Source organism: Eubalaena glacialis, chromosome 15 (genome assembly GCF_028564815.1).
Source record: "Eubalaena glacialis isolate mEubGla1 chromosome 15, mEubGla1.1.hap2.+ XY, whole genome shotgun sequence".
NCBI lineage: Eukaryota > Metazoa > Chordata > Mammalia > Artiodactyla > Balaenidae > Eubalaena > Eubalaena glacialis.
In genome coordinates this window covers 75,955,119-75,974,211 of record NC_083730.1, presented here as the reverse complement: position 1 = coordinate 75,974,211, position 19,093 = coordinate 75,955,119, and the positions used below count along the sequence as shown (strand labels likewise).

Genomic DNA, 19,093 nt, shown 5'->3' with positions numbered 1-19,093 from the left:
TTCTTACTCCCTCCTGAGACCCCCTCGAGTTGATGTGATGCCCCCTCCCTTTCCCAGCTCCTAGAGTAACACCCACTGCACAGCCATGAGCACTGGACTCTGGAATCAAACTTCCAGGATTCATATCCCAGCTCATGCACGCATGATCTCGGGCAAATCATGTCCTTTCTCTGAGCCTCAGCATTCCCAACCATAAAATGGGTGCTATTCATATTAGTGTTATATTAGTATTTGTATTAGATATTAGTATTGCCTCACAGGCATAAGATGATACATTTTGTAGCAATATCTCTTGGATCTGTCTCTGAAGGCAAAAGAAATAAAAGCAAAAATAAACAAATGAGACCTAATTAAACTTAAAAGCTTTTACACAGCAAGAGAAACCATCGACAAAACAAAAAGACAACCTACAGAATGGGAGAAAATATATGCAAATGATATGACCGATAAGGGGTTGATATCCAAAATATATATAAACACCTCAGACAACTCAATATAAAGCATTAAACACAATAGCAGCCACATAGTAGGTGCTTTATGCATTTGTTTTATGTAAGAACAACTGGCATTTATTTATAAAGTGCTCACTGTGTGACTGGCACTGTGTTTAGGGGGTTTATCTCATCCAATCCTTGTGGTAATTTGGAGAAATGGTTACAATTAGCCTCCTCATTTTACGAACGAGGAAACTGAGTCTCAGTGAGATTAAATGACTTTCCAAGAGCACAAGGTTTTCAAATGGCAGGGCAGGGATTCAAACCCATGACTACCTGCTCTGCACCTAGCCTGGCACACAGTAGGTTCATTCATTCATTCAACAGACACCTACGGATGCTTCCCACAAGCTGGGTAGGAGCTTTACATATGTGAGCCCAAAGATTCACAATAATATAGGTGTCATTGCTACTATTCTCATTTTTCCAACGAAGCAGCAGACCTGGGAGGGACAAAGATCATCTGGCCTGTGAAGAGGCTGGGATCTGAATCAAGGTCTCCTGCTCCGGAGTCCCAAGTCACGGTGGGGACGCTAGCAGCCAGGTGGCCAACGCACCGGCTCCCTCAGCCCAGTGCAGCCCAATGTCACAGTCACAGCCAGGGTCCAGCAGCACCTGCCAGCTCCACCTCTGCCCCAGCCATCATCTTTCATCACCCATCTCTCCCAGCTCGCCAGGCACCTCCTAGCTCCCTCTCTCTGCCACATGTCGGTTCCCGAAGGAAAATCATAGTCATGAAAAGAATGTCCAAGCTGAAATGCTTATTACTAAATGAAAGAAGCCACTCTGAAAAGGCAACATACTGTATGACTCCAACTGTATGACATTCTGGAAAAAGCAAAACTATGGAGACAGGAAAAAGATCGGTGGTTGCCAGGGGTTGGGGGGAGAGAAGGATGAATAGGTAGAGCACAGAGGATTTTAGGGCAGTGAAACTGTTCTGTGTGATGCTATAATGGTGGATACACGTCCTTATGCATTTGTCCAGACCCATAGCATGCACATCACCAAGACTGAACCCTAGTGTAGCTATGAACTTGGGGTGATAATGTGTCAATGTAGGTTCCTCCATTGTAACAAATGTCCCATTCTGGTGGGGGGTCCATAGTGGGGAAGGCTGTGCATGTGTGGGGCGGGGAGTGTAAGGGAAATCTCTGTACTTCTCATTTAATTTTTACTGTGAACCTAAACTGCTCTAAAAAATAAAGTCTGTTTTTTAAAAAAATGTCTTTACCTTACTCTGCCACTCATGGAGGATGTCGGCAGGGGTCCCAGCTTTTGGGCAAACAGGCTAAGAGTCTCCTTCCAAAGAGACTCCTCCACGCCTTCAGCCTGTGTGGTCTGCAGGGGGCTCTGGGGCCTCACAGAGCAGGGGTCTGAAGGTGTCTGGCACTAGGACCTCAGCAACCACCGGGAATGGATCTACGCTTCCTTTTCGGGACTCTCTCTCACCTGCAGTTCCAGGACTGATCTGCCCCACCCTCCGGCCCACATCCTTCCATCCTGCCACCACATCCACGCAGGTACGGAAGGCAAAGCCACAGGGGTGTCCTTCTGCAGTCCCATCCGTGTGACGGGAATGAGCGGATAAATAAATAAATGATGAAGTGGTGGCATGTGGATCTTCAGAGGGTTAGAAAAGCCCTCCCTCCGGTTCCTCACTCTTAACCGCCCTAAAGGTGGCTATGGGGCTTGCAGGAGAAGCAAATGCCTCTCCCGGGCTGTTGCCGGTCCGGCCCCAGTTAATAGTTTACTGACGTGCTATAAATAGGCACCAGGCATTGCTTCCGAAGAGTAGAAAGACCAGCCAGCCAGCCGGGCCTGGAAGGAGAGGTGTTCGGGGGCTGAGAATGGGGTTCCCACCAACAAGTCTGTCATCGCCACCCTGCACAGGTGCCCCAGACCCCTCGACAAGGAGTCTTCCCCAGTGCCTGACTCTAAGAGCATTCACCTGGGGACATCTTGGCCAAAAGGTCCCTCCGGCCAACACTCCCACACCCAGCCACTGATGGACATGGAGAAGCCTTGAAGACCACCCCCCGGCTGCCCCCCATCCCCAGGGAAAAGGGCCCACGTGTTTCACATTCTCAGCCCACACCATGGGCACCCGCCAGCTTTCTCCCGGGTGCTCTGCCTACTGCGTGTGGCGGCTCCCCTGGCAACATGCCCCGTTTCCGCAGACCCACGGGCCTCAAGGATGAGGAAGGCGCACACGGACTCCAGAGGGTGCCAAGATTCTCTGGAAGGCTGCCCAAAATTTGGGGGTCTGGGTGGCTGCAGGAAAGAAAGAAATGGAATTCCCAGATGGTTCACACTCAGGATGGACCAGAAAATGGACTAACCACCTCCAGCCAACCTTAAGAGGAAAAGCAGTGAGATAGTGTATTTAAGGGCTGGGTTAGAATCCTGGTTCTTACGGGCTCTCCGACCTTGGGCAAGTCACTTGCTCTGTGCTTCAGTTTACTCATCTGTAAAACGGGATAATAAATAGGACCTACCCCTACCTCTGAGGTAGGGGTAGGTCCTATTTATTAAGGATTTTTTTAAGATCAAATATGTTAATGGATATAAAGCACTTAGCACAATGTCTAGAACATGATAGAACTTTCTGGACACGCTCTATCTCTGTATTGTCCAATATGGTATCACTAGCCACGTGGGGCTATTGAGCACTTGAAACGTGCCTAGTGCCGTTGAGGAACAGTATTTTAAATGTAATTTTACTTGATTTAAATGTAAATAGGCACATGTGACTAGTAGCCCACATTGGACAGTGCAGGTCTGGAATATAGTAGGTGCCCAATAAATGCTCATTATGATTATTATTAGAGATTGACTATTATTAGAGGACTCAATGGGTTAGAAAGTAGGAGACACCATTTCATTTCTGAGCACATGGAGGTCGGGAAACTGTACTGTATTCATCTTTGTATCCCAGCATCTTTCAGGGTGTTTTGTTTTTTTTTTTAACTCTGTGAAAGGTTTATTTAAAACCATATTAAAGGACACCAACTGTATTAGGGTATTTGGGTTGTGGATCCTTTACAGGTCCTGAGGATAATGGAGGATACGCTCTCCATACAGCAAGTACAGAGTGTTTGTACAATTTCAGGGTTTTGCACACCCCAGAGTAAACATCTCTGATCCAGCAGATACCTGAGCACAGCAGGTCCCCAGGCAGCACTTGGGATCACAGCCAGGCACAGACCATCAGAGTGGCCATTTCTACTGTTAGGGGCTGAGCTCCAAATGCAGGACCCTCAGGCTGTGAAGGCGGATGTCTGTGGTTTGTTGGCCTAGTTACCATCTCCCTGTCTGGTCATTTCACCTTGACTCTCCTCTGGGTCCCCTCCTTTACTCTCACAGGGCTGACTCCACACTTTACCCCTCCAGGCTTGACCAATCAGAGCAATCCATCCCACAGCCATTGGCGCAAAAGGAGCACATGACCCAGGCTGGTCGGATGAGATCTAATCCTAAGACTTCTGCTAGAACCATGGGGAAGGAGAAGCTCTGTTTGTCTTGATGTCAAGCTGGCATATTGTTTCCTGAGAGCAGCTGGGCAACACTCTACCTCCCCATAGAGAGAAAGCGTAAAGCTTACACAGACAAAAGCAGCACAGAGAGATGGAGAGAGATGGTCCTGATAACATCACTGGAACCCCTGGATACAGCTGTACATAAAACTGGATCACGACAAACTTCCCAAACCCTTGAACCAATAGATCCATTTCTTAGCCTCTCTTTCCCTTTCTGCTTTATATTTATATATTTATTTATTGTTTTAACTAGTTTTTTTAGCAAGTTATTATCCAACTTGAATTGGATGGGGCTGGCTAAAATACCCTGCTCTGCTGCTTTGCAGCTGTGTGACCTTACTTAGTCTGGTTTCTTAACCTCTCTGAGCTTCAATTTCCTCTTCAGTAAAGAGGAGTCGCTATCTGTACCTACTCTATAGGAAGATTGCTTTGTGGATTAAATGAGACAGAGTAAAGCACTTAGAGTAGCGTTTAATAAATGGTAGTAGTAAAAATGTCTTTATTTCTTAAAAAAAAAAAGAACAAAAAAAAGAAATGATAGCTGCTCTAATTCTAACTTTCTATTTCAACATAATTCACTAAATAACAATAATTAGAGGAGAATTCATTCAATGCCCCAAGTATCGCCAAGTCCCTTGATCTCTTGGGGCTTCAGTTATCCGATTTTTGTATGGAGTCTACTGCAATAGGACCTGTTACTGTCCTTTACAAATGCCCAGAATCTGAGTTCCTTCAGGATTTTGTAAAGAAAAAGCACAAAAAAACTATTCATCTCCTATCTTCTTGTACTACTAAAAGAAAGAAAAATACGCTGCCCCCCATTGGAGTTCAGCCCTCCTAGCTGCCTCACCCGGGGGCTCACAGAAGCTAAGTGGCAGGGCCAGCAGGCTCACGAGGGTTTCTGACCTCCTGAGGCTGAGGGATTACCTCCACAGGGGCCGATGAGCAGTCAGACACAAAGGGAACCTCCAGCTGCCCACCCAAGGATGGCAATGCCATCAGTCAAGACTCAGCCTTGCAGACTCCTACTCAGGGCTCAGTCCCGCTGGATCCCCTTCCTAGGCTACAGCACTGCTCCTGTGGCCCTGGCACAGCCCAGCCCGAGGCTTACCCAAGGAGAGCAAGATCCCATGCTGAGGGCATCTGCAAGTTCAACGTGACCAGAAAGGGCAGCAAAATGTCCTTCGGCAAACGAGTTCCATCTCACTCTTAACTGGGTGAGCCAAGCACTGTGCCTGGTCCCTCCACAAATACTGTCGAACCCCCGTGTTATAGCATAAACGAGTGGTAGATGATGCCCCGGCCATCTGATACACAAGGAAACTCAAGCCAGAGAGATTCCCACAGCTCCTAAATGCCAGGGCTGCAACCTGAACTCAAGGCTGTCTGGTTCCAAAGCTTGGCCTTATCCCTAACTCCACACTCTCAGCATAGCTTATAACCACATTGGTTTTGGCTCCAGAGTGCAGAGCAGGGTTCTGGAGCCAGACCCCCAAGCTGTACCACTTACAGTCTCCACGACCGCAGGGGTGTTACTTGCCATCTCTGTGCCTCAATATCCTTCTCTATTAGGGAGAACGTTTTATCCACTTCACGGGGCACTGAGATACTTAAATGAAGTCATTCATATAAAATGCTCAGTAAATGCTGTTTAAAAAAACTTGACCCCATTAGAATGGCTTTAGTCGAGCCCTTGTTTTCCTTGAGTGAAGGCTCCCCAAAAGTCTTATCAGCTACTGAGTATAATAAATCTTAAATACAGACTTGACAAATTCAGAGTAGAGAAAACACAGGAGAGACCTCGCTCTTGGAAAGAGATGCCGGTCAAATTAGATGGCTCGATGTTCTTAGAATTCCTGAGCCGTCCGACCTTGTCCACTTAGAAAGCAGGAGAACGAGACAGGGAGAAGGGACCCGCTAGGAGGCCACAGGTTGTTAGGGGCAGAGTTGGGACAAGGACTCAGGTGTCCTCACCTCCCATCCTGGGGTCTGCAGCCAACAACTGTGGGCCCAACTGGGTGACAGAAATGCACTGTCCCACCTGCCAACCAGCAGCAAAAGCTACCACCCTCTCGCAGAGCCCCTCAGGAGGTCACTGCGGGCGGGACCCAGCCAGACTTCACGGGAGACATAGCTAAGCAGGAAAGCCAGAGTCCCTCCTGCCACCCCCGTCACATCGAACCCAAGCCCACCACTATCCAAAGCTCCCGGAAGCCGCATTGCCAGAGATATAAAAAAAGCATCAAACCAGACTATGTGCGGATATAGCTGCATTATTCATGACAACTTCTGCCGTTTTAAGCTCGAAAACACGACACACACCAACTGATTTGAGTCAACCCTGCAAGCATCAGAGAGCCCCAAAATATCCCACCCAGTATTCCTGCTTTTGTTCATTCGATCAGCAAGCGTTTTTGGAACCTCCGCTCGGCCCAGCAGAGGAGCGTGGGGCTGTGATTTCCAGCCCAAGAATGGAAAGCTCGGAGAGGACTAGATAGAAGTTTCCTCTCTTGCCTAATGACTTTGTATCCTCATTTGTCCCCTCCATGTATTGCCCGCCTGCAGCCACACGTAGGTGAACTCACACTCCCCCCATGCTCAAAATCCCCCCACGGCTCCCATCTCACTCAGAGTAAAGCCAAAGGTTCCGAGGGCCACAGGCCCTGCACGATGGGCCTCCTGTTCCTTCTCTGACCTCATCCTCTCCTCCTTCATTCTTTTTCCCTTTGCTCCAGCCTTGCCGGCCTCCTCGCTATTCACTGTTCCCCACTCAAGGGCTTTGTATATGCTGTTCCCTCTGTCAGGAACACCCTTCCCGCAGATGTCCGCCAAGCAGACAATGTCACCCTGTCAGAAAGGCCATCCCAGAGTGCCCCCTCTGGAGCACCCTTCTCACCACTGTCCACCACCTTTCCTGCTTTATTTTCCTCATAGCTCCTGTCACCATATTTATTGTGTTATCTATCTGTCCCCCAACTAGACTGTAAGCTTCACGAGAGCACGTGAGCAGGGATGTTGCTTTGTTCACTTCTCAATCTGCAGTTCCTACAACAGTGCCTGGCACCTAGTAGATGCTCAATAAATATTTGTGGAAAGAAGGAAAGAAGAGAGGAAGTTTTCTTCTAAGACCTGGCAGAAAGGGTCTGTCCTGGCCCCTGCTGCCAAATGAAACTTCCTGAAGTACAACTCCAAGCAAGACCTCCCCTGTTCATAAATCTTCTAGAGCTCCCCACTATCTGATGGAGCAAAGGCTGCCGCCTGGCATCCACAGCCCTGCACAAGCTGGGGCTAATGGACCTTTCCTGACTCATCTCCTTCCCCTACACACATCTGACCCCGAAGCCTGCTTCCGGGGACTCTGCTGTAGCTTGTAGCTCCCTACCTCTGCCCTCTGTGAATCAGGGGCCACGAGGCCACCCTTCAGATCCTGACAATGTGGGATTTGAATCCTGGCTTCTCCACGGGCTGGCTGTGCAACCTTAAAGCGAGCTGCTTACCGTCTCTGTGCCTCCAGGTCCTCTTCTATAAGGTGAAGGAGATGGTTATTCTCCCTCTTAGGGTTGTCTTTCAGAGTAAAGGAGGTGGCACGTGGGGACCAATCAGCAAAGTAGTGCTGTTCTGAGCTGGATACTTCCTTGTGATGGGGGCTGTCCCGTGCTTTGTAGGATGTTGAGCAGCATCCCTGGTCTCTTCCCACTAGATGCCAGTAGCACCCCCAGCTATGACAACCAAAAATGTCTCCAGATGTTGCCAAATGTCCCCTGGGGTAGGGTTGCCAGATTTAGCAATACATACTCATTCTAAAAAATTGTTTGTTGTTTATCTGAAATTCGAATTTAACTGTGTGACCTGTATGTTACCTGGCAATCCTACCTGGGTGGCAAAATTGTGCCCCCTCCTTCACTAAGAGCCACCGGGTTAGACTGACACCACCACAGGGTCCTAGTACTAACATCAGTTGTTTCCCTCTTGATTTCCTCCAACCTTCTCAACACGTCCCACCCACCTCCCCTCTCATGATCCCCCACTCAGGAGCTGGGAGGCTGAGTCCTCAGACAAGCCCAGCTCAGCCACTGTGATGATGGCTCCCCAGGACAGCCCTCACACCAGTTCCAGTGTGCAGAGCTAAACGTAGCTTCCTCTCTACCATCCACCTCATCCCCCTGCCTCTTTCCCAGGGTCTCTCCTCCGGCCCACAAGCCCCTGCCTTCTCCCCTCCAATTAAGAGGCCTCCCAGGCCCAGCCAGGAGGCAGGAAAACAAGGCAGTTAGTCACTCTGCTTCTGTTATCAACTCGTGTCACGTGGCTGGCTCCTTTAGTGGCAGTCGTCATGGCAACGGGAAGCCAGTCCCTGAGGCTCTGGGAACCAAAACAAAATTAAGGGGTGGAGGCGGGGAGGGAAAAGGAGGGGAGGGCTAATCGAGCCAGGAAGGAGCCAGGACAGAGCTGGTTGGATTTAACTGGTGGAAATTATGCTGAGGCCACGCTGTCCCCAGCTTTCCCTGGGTGGCGCTGGGGAGACAGAAAAAAAAAAGATTCCTGTCCTGGAGAAGCTCAGACTAACGTGGTGGGTGTTTTCACATGGTTTATCCTGATAGGTGAGTAATTTTCACCCCCATTATGAATAAACTGAAACCCAGATACGTGTGAAGGTAAAGACAGATGCTTGTCCAAGTTGTACAATTGATAAGCAATGAGTTTCGGCTCCACCCTCTTCTTTCCATATTCCTCATGTCCTCCCCACTCCTTTCCTCTTGCTTTTAGGATAGGACCACATGCTCTGCCCCCTCTGCATGTGGCACCACTCGCCTTTCTCTCTGCACTCCAGCCACTTCCTAATCCTTCCATTCCTTGTCTGTAGTGCTCCCTCCAGCCACAAAGTCTTTGCATGTACAGTTCCCTCTGCCAGGAATGGTTTTCCTCTGTCTCTTGCTACCTCATACCTTCACCTAAAAAGCCTACTTATCCTTCACACATCTTCTTAAACATCACTTCCTCCGGGAAGCCCTCCTGAGCCACCTGCATGCAGTTATATGTTCTTGTGATGCCAAGTGCTTCTACTTCAGACCTCAGTGCACAGCCTGCAATCATCCTTTTCATTACATTCGGATGTCTGTCAGGGTCTGTCCACCGTACTGGAATGTCAGCCCCCAGGGGGCAGGGCCAATCTTGTTCACTGTGGGATCCACAGAGCCCAGCTGAGTCAGCACTAGATGGAACTTCCAGTCCCACAGGCTCTACTAGCCTTTGTAGCTTCAGTGGCTCAGATAAAGTTTGCAGACCTGCCTGGCTTATCTACAGAAACTGACTGTTAAGCCACCCCTTCCAGAAAGAAGGATGGGAGGGGCCTCTGGGCGAGGCTGTGACAGGCAGGGATGTGGTTCTGAACCCAGAGGGTGGACAGAAGGAAGACCTCAATCAATTCCCAGTTTTCTAAGCAAAGAGCTCCCTTTCACCATTCCATTGGAGATGCTCTCCAAAGACGTAGGCAGAGGAAGGAAAGGAGAGAGGAGATCTGCTTTGGGGGGCATGGATTTGTCACCATGCCCTTGGGGGCACCCATGCTGAACAGGGGGCTCACAGACAGAAGACTGTCCCCCTTCACTGGTTCTGTGCCCTTGAAACATCGCTTACTCTCTCTGGGCCAGTTTTCTCATCTGTACAATGGAAATTATACCACCCACACACGCTGAGATTGTAGCACTGTGTAGATGTGGATGGGCATGTTTGTGATTTAGGGGGTAAGAGCCTGGCTCTGACACCAGACAGGCCTGGGGGATAAGTCCCTTCTGGGCTGTGTGTTCTTGAGGAATTCACTCCTCTTCTCTGAGCCTCAGTTTCCTCGTCTGAAAATGGGAACAACCTCACTCACTTCATAAAATTACTGTGCACACAGGATATGGCACAGAGTAGCCCCCAGCAAGTGGAAGCACTAATTACTAAAACGACGTGCCCCACGAAATGCAAAATTTAGAAACAGCCATCAACTTGCAACTATAAGTCTTGCCTTCTGATTGCAGATCGGGGTCAACGGGCACCCGAGGTCCTTTGCAAGGTTCTGCCTCTGCACCCCGCCCCCCCCGGCCCCCACCCAGGCATCAAGCAGGATGCCAAGAGGTCCCTCTGACCAGGAGATGGCCTCCACCTCGAGCCAGGCAGAAAGCTCATCCCAAGCCCCAAACTCAGCTGCTCCCAGGAGAGAGAATGCAGCCCCAGACCGCTGGCCACCAGGGGGAAGTCCCCCACAGCCTGGCCAATAACCCAAACTAGACTGACATGGATGGGACCTCCAGGGACACTGAACCAACGCTTCCTCCTCCAGATATGGAAACTGAGTCCCTGAGAGGGGAAGGAACTCGTCTAGGGCATCGAGGGAGCTGGTAGCAGAGCTGGGTTCAGGGCCCCAGCTGGAGGCCTGCCCAGAGCCGGGAAGCACTCCCTCCAAGATGTTCACAAGCTCTTCTGCCTGTAGGTCCCCTCCCCCAACCCCTCGTTGAACCAGTCAAGCATTTCCTTAAAAACACAGCCACTCCAGGTGAAAACATCTGGGGAGCACATATTACACCTAGGTTTAATTAAAAAATGAACAAAAAAATTGCAGGTTTTTAACCTGAAGGGTTTTGCGGGGGAGGTCTATACACACTTTCCCCCGAAACAATCAGAATATGTAGGTTTTGATGGAAAGAGGGTCTAGACAGAGCTTTCTTCAGGTCCCCACAGGTGTCTCTAAGAGGCCTGAGCTGAAAAGTTCTGGGCCTTTCTGAGGGATTCCATGTAGCCTGTATGTCTCCTTATTCAGAAACGCTAGAATGTGCAGTCAGCCTGGAGCTGATTCTTTTAGCAACAATGGGACATGCCACACACAGAGACATACGCACAGACACACGCCCACGCTCCCCAAGTGGGGAGGGGCAGCAACAGGTTCCAGCCTCCAGGCTGCCCTTGGTGGTATCTGCCACCGTGCGGGGAGGGGCTTCTTGGTGGACAGCACTGTTACCAGATACTGACACCCTCAACATACACAGAGGCACAGGATCAGGTCAGCCCCCAAGGTCTGCGGCCATTCCTGGTCTAGGGCTGAGCACTCAGGATGCAGATGTGAGGCAGGCTCAGCAGCAATGGGGTCCCACGTGGAAGGATGCGGGGTGACATGAGGAGGGCGATGCACACACACAGACACACACACGGTCACAGCCTCACTCATTCACACACAGACTCATGCATCCCATGTCACATGCACACACACAGTCACAACCTCACTCATTCACAGAGATTCCCACATCACACAGATACACATCATAATCACAAAAACAGATAAACACACAGACACACGGATGCATGTACACATAGAGATACACTTAGATATTTCCAGGCAGATGCACACATGTTCTCAGATACACATACTCACAGCTACATGTCCTCACCCACACAGACATGTGCATGCACATACACACACAAAAAAACACACGCAGTCCAGGTATCTAAATGCTTCCCCAGGCACCCATCACTATAGATTCTCCCGCTCTCCAAGAAGTCATGAACTATTAACTCTAAAGGCTAGACTGGGCTCCCGTCTAACCCCAGGGAGAGTGAAGGGGCAGAGGGGCAGCTGAACCCTGACTAATTCTCACCCTCATTCGAGGGTGGGGTGGGGTGGGGGTCAGGGGGACCTGCCTGCCAGGGGAGCATGCGCACATGCCTCAAATGGAGTAACCCACTGACCTGGGACTCTCAGGGAGGGAGTCCCCTGGCTCCTGGGGGTGGCTCCAAGGACTGAGAATTTCGGGGAGGGGGTACGTGGGGGACTTTATTTCCCCGTAGCGACTTTCTCCCCTTTCCCGAAGTCTGGTGCTCCTGCTGCAGCCCCATCCGGCCCGCCCCCGACAACATGCCCTGTCAGCCCCCCCCCCAGGTGCTTTTCTCACCTTGGCGAGACCCACCACCCTGCTCTTCCACAAGAGGGGCTCCTACTCAGACACATCCAGGTGTGCCGCCACCTGGAGGGCCCTCACGCAGCAGTCGCCCCTGCACACAGCACAAAAACACCCAGGGCCCCCCACCAATAATCCCACCCCCAAGCTCACCCGCTTCTAGCCCCGTGGGGTCAGCACCCACGCAGGGTAGCTCCACACCCCAGGAGGCCACCGCTCCTTTGCAGACGCTTTCGGGGTGGCTGCGGTGGCTCCCTGCCCTGGGGGTGGCGCCCCCGCCCCCGCCCGGCACTTACCTCCTTCTTGACGGTGCGCAGCAACCTCTGCCGGGTCTCCGCCTCTGTGGGGTGACACGGGGGAACTGCCGGTCAGCCGAGGGCTGGGGGCCGCGGCTCGGCGCTGCCCTCCCGCCGCCCCGGCGCCCCGCGTCCCCTTACCCGCCAGCCCCGAAGCCATGGCTGCGCGCGCTGCGATCCGAGTGCGGCCGGCGGCGGTGGCTCCTAGGGGCTTCTCCCGGCTGCTGCGGCCGCGGCGGGGCGGGGCGAGCGCCGAGTGACGGTCAAGGCGCCAGACGTCAGGCCCGGCCGCGGCTGCCCCACCCTCCGGAGAGCCACGCTGGGCCGCCCAGGCCCTCGCTGAGGCTCCGCGCGGCCCGACACACACGCTCACCCCCGCGCATCCCGCGCATCCCGCGCCTGGACCTCCCTCCAGAGGGACCGCCCCCCCCCCCACCCCCTGCTCCATGCCCACCCGCCTTCTATGGGGCCGGGAAGGACAGCATCATTTATTCAGTGTCTGCTGTGTGCCAGGCTCGGAAGTGGCGGGAGACGGTGGGGCTACTATCGACACTCTACTAGCTTCGGTTTTCTCATCTTTAAAGTGGGTATAATATGATCACCTCATGGGAATAATATGAGACTTAAACGAAGTACTGAATGTAACGCGCTTAACACACACCTAGGGAAAAAAGGCCAGCAACCATAAAAGATAGCTGTGCTGCTACTATTACTGTTGTTGTTATTATTATTATTATTATTACAGGCATAACCTCGTTTTATTCTGCTTTGCTTTTTTTTTTTTTTTCATTTTAAAAACTTTACCATGGACATTTTCAAACATATATAAAAGTAGAGAGAATAGCATAATAAACCGGATTTACCCATCCCCAGTTATTAATATACAGCCAATCTTTTCTTTTTTATACCTCATTTGTGTCCTACCCGCTGACACCATTATCATTTCATCTATAAATACTTCAGTATGTATCTCTGAAATATAAGAACTCTTTTTGTTTACAACAAAACCCAATCTCATTATCAGACCTAAAAAATTAACACTAAATTCTTAATAACAACAAATATCCAGTGTTCACATTTTCCCAATCAACTTATAGATTTCAGTCTATTTTCAGCTAAAGTATTGCTTGTGTCTTATACCCTTTATTGCACTTTGCAGATATTGTGGGTTTTGTTTTGTTTTGTTTTTTACAAATGGAAAGTTTGTGGCAACCCTGAATTTAGCAAGTGTATTGGTGCTATTTTCCCGATAGCATTCATTGGCTTTGTGTCTCTGTCATATTTTGGTAATTCTCACAATATTTCAAACCCTCCACCTGCAAAAAGACTGACTCCTCAATGAAGGCTTGGATGACAGCATTTTTTAGCAATAAAGTATTTTGAAATTAAGGTATGTCCATTTTTTTTAGACATAATGCTATTGCACACTTAATGGACTGCAGTATAGTGTAAACATAACTTTTTTTTTTTTTTTTTTAATCGGTGCTGGGCAGCCCCTTGGTTCTTTTTTTTTTTTTTTTTTAATTAGTTAATTTATTTATTTATTTATGGCTGTGTTGGGTCTTTCGTTTCTGTGTGAGGTCTTTCTCTAGTTGCGGCAAGCGGGGGCCACTCTTCATCGCGGTGCGCGGGCCTCTCACCGTCGCGGCCTCTCTCGTTGCGGAGCACAGGCTCCAGACGCGCAGGCTCAGCAGCTGTGGCTCACGGGCCCAGTTGCTCCGCGGCATGTGGGATCTTCCCAGACCAGGGCTCGAACCCGTGTCCCCCGCATTAGCAGGCGGATTCTCAACCACTGCACCACCAGGGAAGCCCCCTAAACATAACTTTTATAAGCACTGGGAAACTGAAACATTTGTGTGACTTGCTTTATTTCACTATTCATGCTTTTTTTGTGATGACCTGGAACTGAACCCGCCATATCTTTGAGGTATGTGGTATTATTAAGAATCTTCCAAGGCACACTGGTTCTCCATCCAGGAGATGCCAGGCCTTGAGGGGCTCCCTCTCCCACATGCAGGTCATTGGGAGAGTGGGGTCCTGGCAGGACCCCAATAGGGGCACCTGTCAGCCAGGATCTCCAGGGCTGGGCAGGCAATGAGCTCTTTGGGACCAAGGTTTTTTCCACCAGGTTCCTGACTGCATCCACCCAGGATGCATCTCAGATCTATATTTACTGAGCGCCTACTATGTGCCAGGTTACTGTGCTGGGGATACTGAAGTGAGCAAGACAGACAAAATGCCTCACTTTGTGGGGCTTAGGGAATAGACAACAAAATAAATAAGCAGATGCTATAGTATGATGGAAGCTTCTGGAGAAAAATTAAGTAGGCAAAGCAGAGAGGGAGGGCCCAGACGGGTGGGTTTTGTATTTTGAAGTGGGGTAGCTGAGAGAGGCCCCACTGAAGAGGTGTCATTTGAGCAAAGGCAAAGGAGTAGGCTGTGGGGATTTCTGGAGGAAGAGCATTCCAGGCAAAGGGAACAACAGCAAGTGCAAAGACCCTGAGGTGGGAGTGCGCCCACTGAGTGTGATGACAAGCTGAGAGGCCAGTGGGGCTGGAGTGGCACAAACAAGGAGCACAATGGTGGGCCAAGGTCCTGTAAGGCCTTGAAGTCCACTTTAGGATTTGCATCCTGCCCCAGAGGGCCCCCCACTATTCAGTTTTCCTTTCAGAAGGACTGAGGACAGCTCAGAGTGTGCCCTCTCCCTGCAGCCGTGGATCCAGAGTCCCCTCTTTTCCATTTGTCAGTGTCAGGGGCCTTTGACCATAAGCCACAGGTGCTGACTTTGGCTAACTTAGCAAAAGGGAATAGACTGGAAGGATAATGGGCATTCCCAGAGTCCAAAGGAGGCTGGAAGACTCAGAAATGGGATGAAACCAAGGCAGCTCTGGAAGGCCAGAAAGAGACTCTTGGGAATAGCCGTCTGACAAAGACTGTATGTTTTAGAGCACCACCACTCAGGTGAGAGGAGCTCCATCTATTTAAGGCCCTGTTCCAGAGAGGGAGCATCTGATTGGTCTGGCCTGGGTCACACAGCCTGCTCCTTCTGTGGGAGGGGAGTCTCAATCACACTCCCCCCACCCCACTATCTCCAGTGCAGGTGCCCAGAGTATGAGAAACAGTTGCCTCTTGGCAAAAGAAAAAAAAAAGGTAACACACCAAGTGAACAGCAGCCAGAATTCTGACCTCAGGGCTCAAGAGATTGATCCAGTGGTTCTATCTATCCTTGACTGTGCCCCTAGGATAACTGCGGTACTTTAGAAAAGTAGGATGCCCAGGCCCCACTGTGGGGAGCCATTTCTCAAAACCCATGTTTTTCCTTCTGCCAAGCACTAGGCATGGATAGGTGACCTGTGATGGTCCCTCCTTGAAAACCTGGAGCTTTTCATCCAAAAAGAAGGACTTGATGAAGCTTGCTTTAGTAGCAACAGGAAGATGGGCATCTATGGGACCTGGATTTGCTCAGGTTTCTGAACCAGGAGCTTGGCTCTCCCCGCTGAAGTTAGACCGCTCACCACTAGGGGCGCCATCACCTAAGATCAGCTTGGAAAGATCCCAAAGCCCTCCTCAGGGTCTGAGAATTCCACCATCTGACTCACGGCTACCCAGGCTTTGCCTCATACCTGTGCTGCTGACCATTGGTGCAGCTGCGGGAACCAGTGCGAAAGGCCTGTTTCTCCTGCAGTGTCTCTTTAGCGCCCTCTACTGAGAAAACTCAGCATCGTGCTCAGTATAAAAGACAATCTTTTTTTTAATAAATTTATTTATTTATTTATTTATTTTTTATGGCTGTGTTGGGTCTTCGTTTCTGTGCGAGGGCTTTCTCTAGTTGTGGCAAGCGGGGGCCACTCTTCATCGCGGTGCGCGGGCCTCTCACTATCGCGGCCTCTCTTGTTGCGGAGCACAGGCTCCAGACGTGCAGGCTCAGTAGTTGTGGCTCCCGGGCCCAGTTGCTCCGCGGCATGTGGGATCTTCCCAGACCAGGGCTCGAACCCGAAAAGACAACCTTAATGCAGTCTTGATTATTATGGAGGAGCCTCCCTTGGACTCCGGGAATGCCCGTTTTTCTTCCAATTTATTGCCTTCTGCTTAAGTTAGCCAAAGTCAGCTTCTGTGGCTTATGGCTAAAGACCCCTGAACACTTCTATTCACTATGGAAGAAAGAATTTGGAGTTGAAAAGCAATACACTGATTACTGGCACAACGGCATGACCCTATTGTGAAGTCATTGACCTAGAGTTTTCTCTTACTTGCAGTTGAAAACACCTTGCTGATAAAATTATTCTATGTAATGTGTTCATCTGTTTCCATGAACATTTGTAAAAGAAAGTGACCTGCTTTTTCACTTAAAAATGAACATCTCTCTATGTCAATAAATATACATCTAGATCATTCCAGGCACATGGAAGAGCAGGTGCAAAGCCCCTGGGGTGGGAATGAGCATGCCTAGACAAAGAAGAGAATGGATGTGGTGGAGACTGTAACACAGTGAGTACTTAAGGCTCCTCCAGTCCATAACTCCCTAAAAAAACCCAGGAGAGTCTTGATTTCCTTCTTACCTTCTCATCCCACATTCTATCCATCAGCAAGCCTTTTTAATTTACTGTGGTAACAGTCACGTAACATTCACCATTCTAACCATTTTAAAGTGGACGATTCAGTGGCATTTAGTACATTCACAATGTGCTGAAGCCATCACCACTCTCTAGTTCCAGAACACTTCTTCATCTCAAAAGGAAACCCTGTGCCCATTAAGCAGTCACTCCACATTTCCCCCTTCCCCCAACTTTTGGCAACCACTAATCTGCTTTTTGTACCTATCAGTTTGCCTGTTCTGGAGATTTCATGTAAGTTAAATGATCCAGTAGGTAGCCTTGTGTCCAACTTCTTTGACATACCATATTTTTGAGATTCATCTATGTTGTAGCATGTATCAGTACTTCATTCCTTTTTATGGCTTAAGAATTTCCATTTTATGGACATACCACATTTTGTTTCTCCATTCATTAGTGGATGGACATTTGGATTGTTTCCACCTTTTGGCTGTTGTGAATAATGCTGCTATGGATAGTGCTGTATACTTCGGTGTACAAGATTTTATGTGGACAAATATTTTTATTTAACTTGGAGTGTAATTGCTGGGTGCTGTAGACTGAGTGTTGATGTTCCCCTCAAATTTATGTGTTGACACCTAATCCCCAGGGTGACAGTATTTGGAGGTAGGACCTTTTGAAGGTGATTAGGTCAGGGGGATGGAACCCTCATGAATGAGATAAGTGCCCTTATAAGAGACCCCAGAGAGCTCTTTGGCCCCTTCCACCACGTGAAGACACAGCAAGAAGATAGCCATCTATGAATCAGGAAGTGGGCTCTCACCAGACACTGAATTTGTCAGTGCCTCGATCTTGGACTTTCTGGTCTTCAGAACTGTGAGAAATAAATTTCTGTTGTTTATAAGCCATCTAGTCTATGGTATTTTGTTGTAACAGTCCAAACTGACTAAGACATGGGTCACATGGTCATTCTATGCTTAACGTTTTGAGGAACCTCCATATTCTTTTCCATAGTGACTGTACCATTTTGTATTCCTACCAGCAATGTACAAGGATTTCAATTTTTTCACATCCTTGCCAAAACTTATTTTCCTTTTTAAAAATTATACTCATCCTAGTGGGTGTGAAGTGGTATCTGATTGCGATTTTGATTTGCATTTCCCTAATGACTAATGATGTTGAACATCTTTTCATATGCTTGTGAGCCATTTGTATAACTTCTTTGGAGAAGTTTTATTCTAGTCTTTTGCTCATTTTAAATTGAATTGTCTTTTTGTTGGTGAGTTGTATGAATTCTTTATGTATTCTGGATACTAGACTCTTATTACATATATGGCTTGCAAATATTTTCTTCCATTCTGTGGGCTATCTTTTCTCTTTCTTGATAGCAGCCTATTGAGATAGTGCAAAAAAAGTTTTAAATTTTTATAAAGTCTATTTTATGTGTTTTTTCTTTTGTTGCTTGTGATTAAAAAAAAATTTTTTTTTTGTCCACTCCACAGGGCATGTGGGATCTTAGTTCCCCAACCAGGGATCAAACCTGTGCCCCCTGCATTGGAAGCATGGAGTCTTAACCACTGGACCGCCAGGGAAGTCCCTGTTGCTTGTGATTTTGATGCCATATCTAAGAAACCATATCCAAAACCAAGGTTATGCCTACTTGCCCCTATGTTTTCTTCTAAGAGTTTTATAGGTACAGCTCTTATATTTAAGTCTCCAATCCATTTTGAGTTAAGTTTTATATATGGTGTGAGGTAAGGGTCCAACTTCATTTGCATGTGGATATCCAGTTGTCCCAGTACCCTTTTTTCAAGAAACTATTGTTTCTAAAAATAAAGCTACCATATGATCCAGCAATCCCACTCCTGGACATATATCCAGAGAAAACCATAGTTCAAAAAGATACATGCACCCCAGTGTTCACTGCAGCACTATTTACAATAGCCAGGGCTCAATACTATGTAATGACCTATATGGGAAAAGAATCTAAAAAAGAGTGGATATATGTATATGTATAACTGATTCACTGTGCTGTACAGCAGAAAGTAACACAACATTGTAAATCAACTATACTCCAATTAAAAAAAAAAAGAAACTATTGTTTCTCCATTGAATGGTCTTGGCAGCCTCTTGAAAACCAGTTGATCATAGATGTATGGTATCCTTTCTGGGCCCCCAATTTTATTCAGCTGATCTATATAACTATCCTTATTCCAGCACCTCAGTTTTGATAACTGTAAGGAAGTGTGAATCTACCAATTTTGTTCTTTTTAAAGATTG

General features: G+C 48.6%; 1 protein-coding gene across 2 annotated transcripts in view; it reads right to left on the bottom strand.

The window, feature by feature from the left end:
* SGSM1 (small G protein signaling modulator 1) overlaps positions 1-12,480 on the bottom strand; it is an 82,746-nt gene extending 70,266 nt beyond the window's left edge. For both annotated transcript variants that reach the window (XM_061169398.1, XM_061169399.1), the window contains exons 1-2: positions 12,402-12,480; positions 12,261-12,304 (exon numbers count right to left, since the gene is read on the bottom strand). In XM_061169398.1, the coding sequence (XP_061025381.1) occupies positions 12,261-12,304; positions 12,402-12,420 (63 nt within the window). In that variant the 5' untranslated portion in view covers positions 12,421-12,480. The remainder of the gene's footprint in view (positions 1-12,260; positions 12,305-12,401) is intronic.
* Between the last annotated feature and the right edge of the window lie 6,613 nt (positions 12,481-19,093).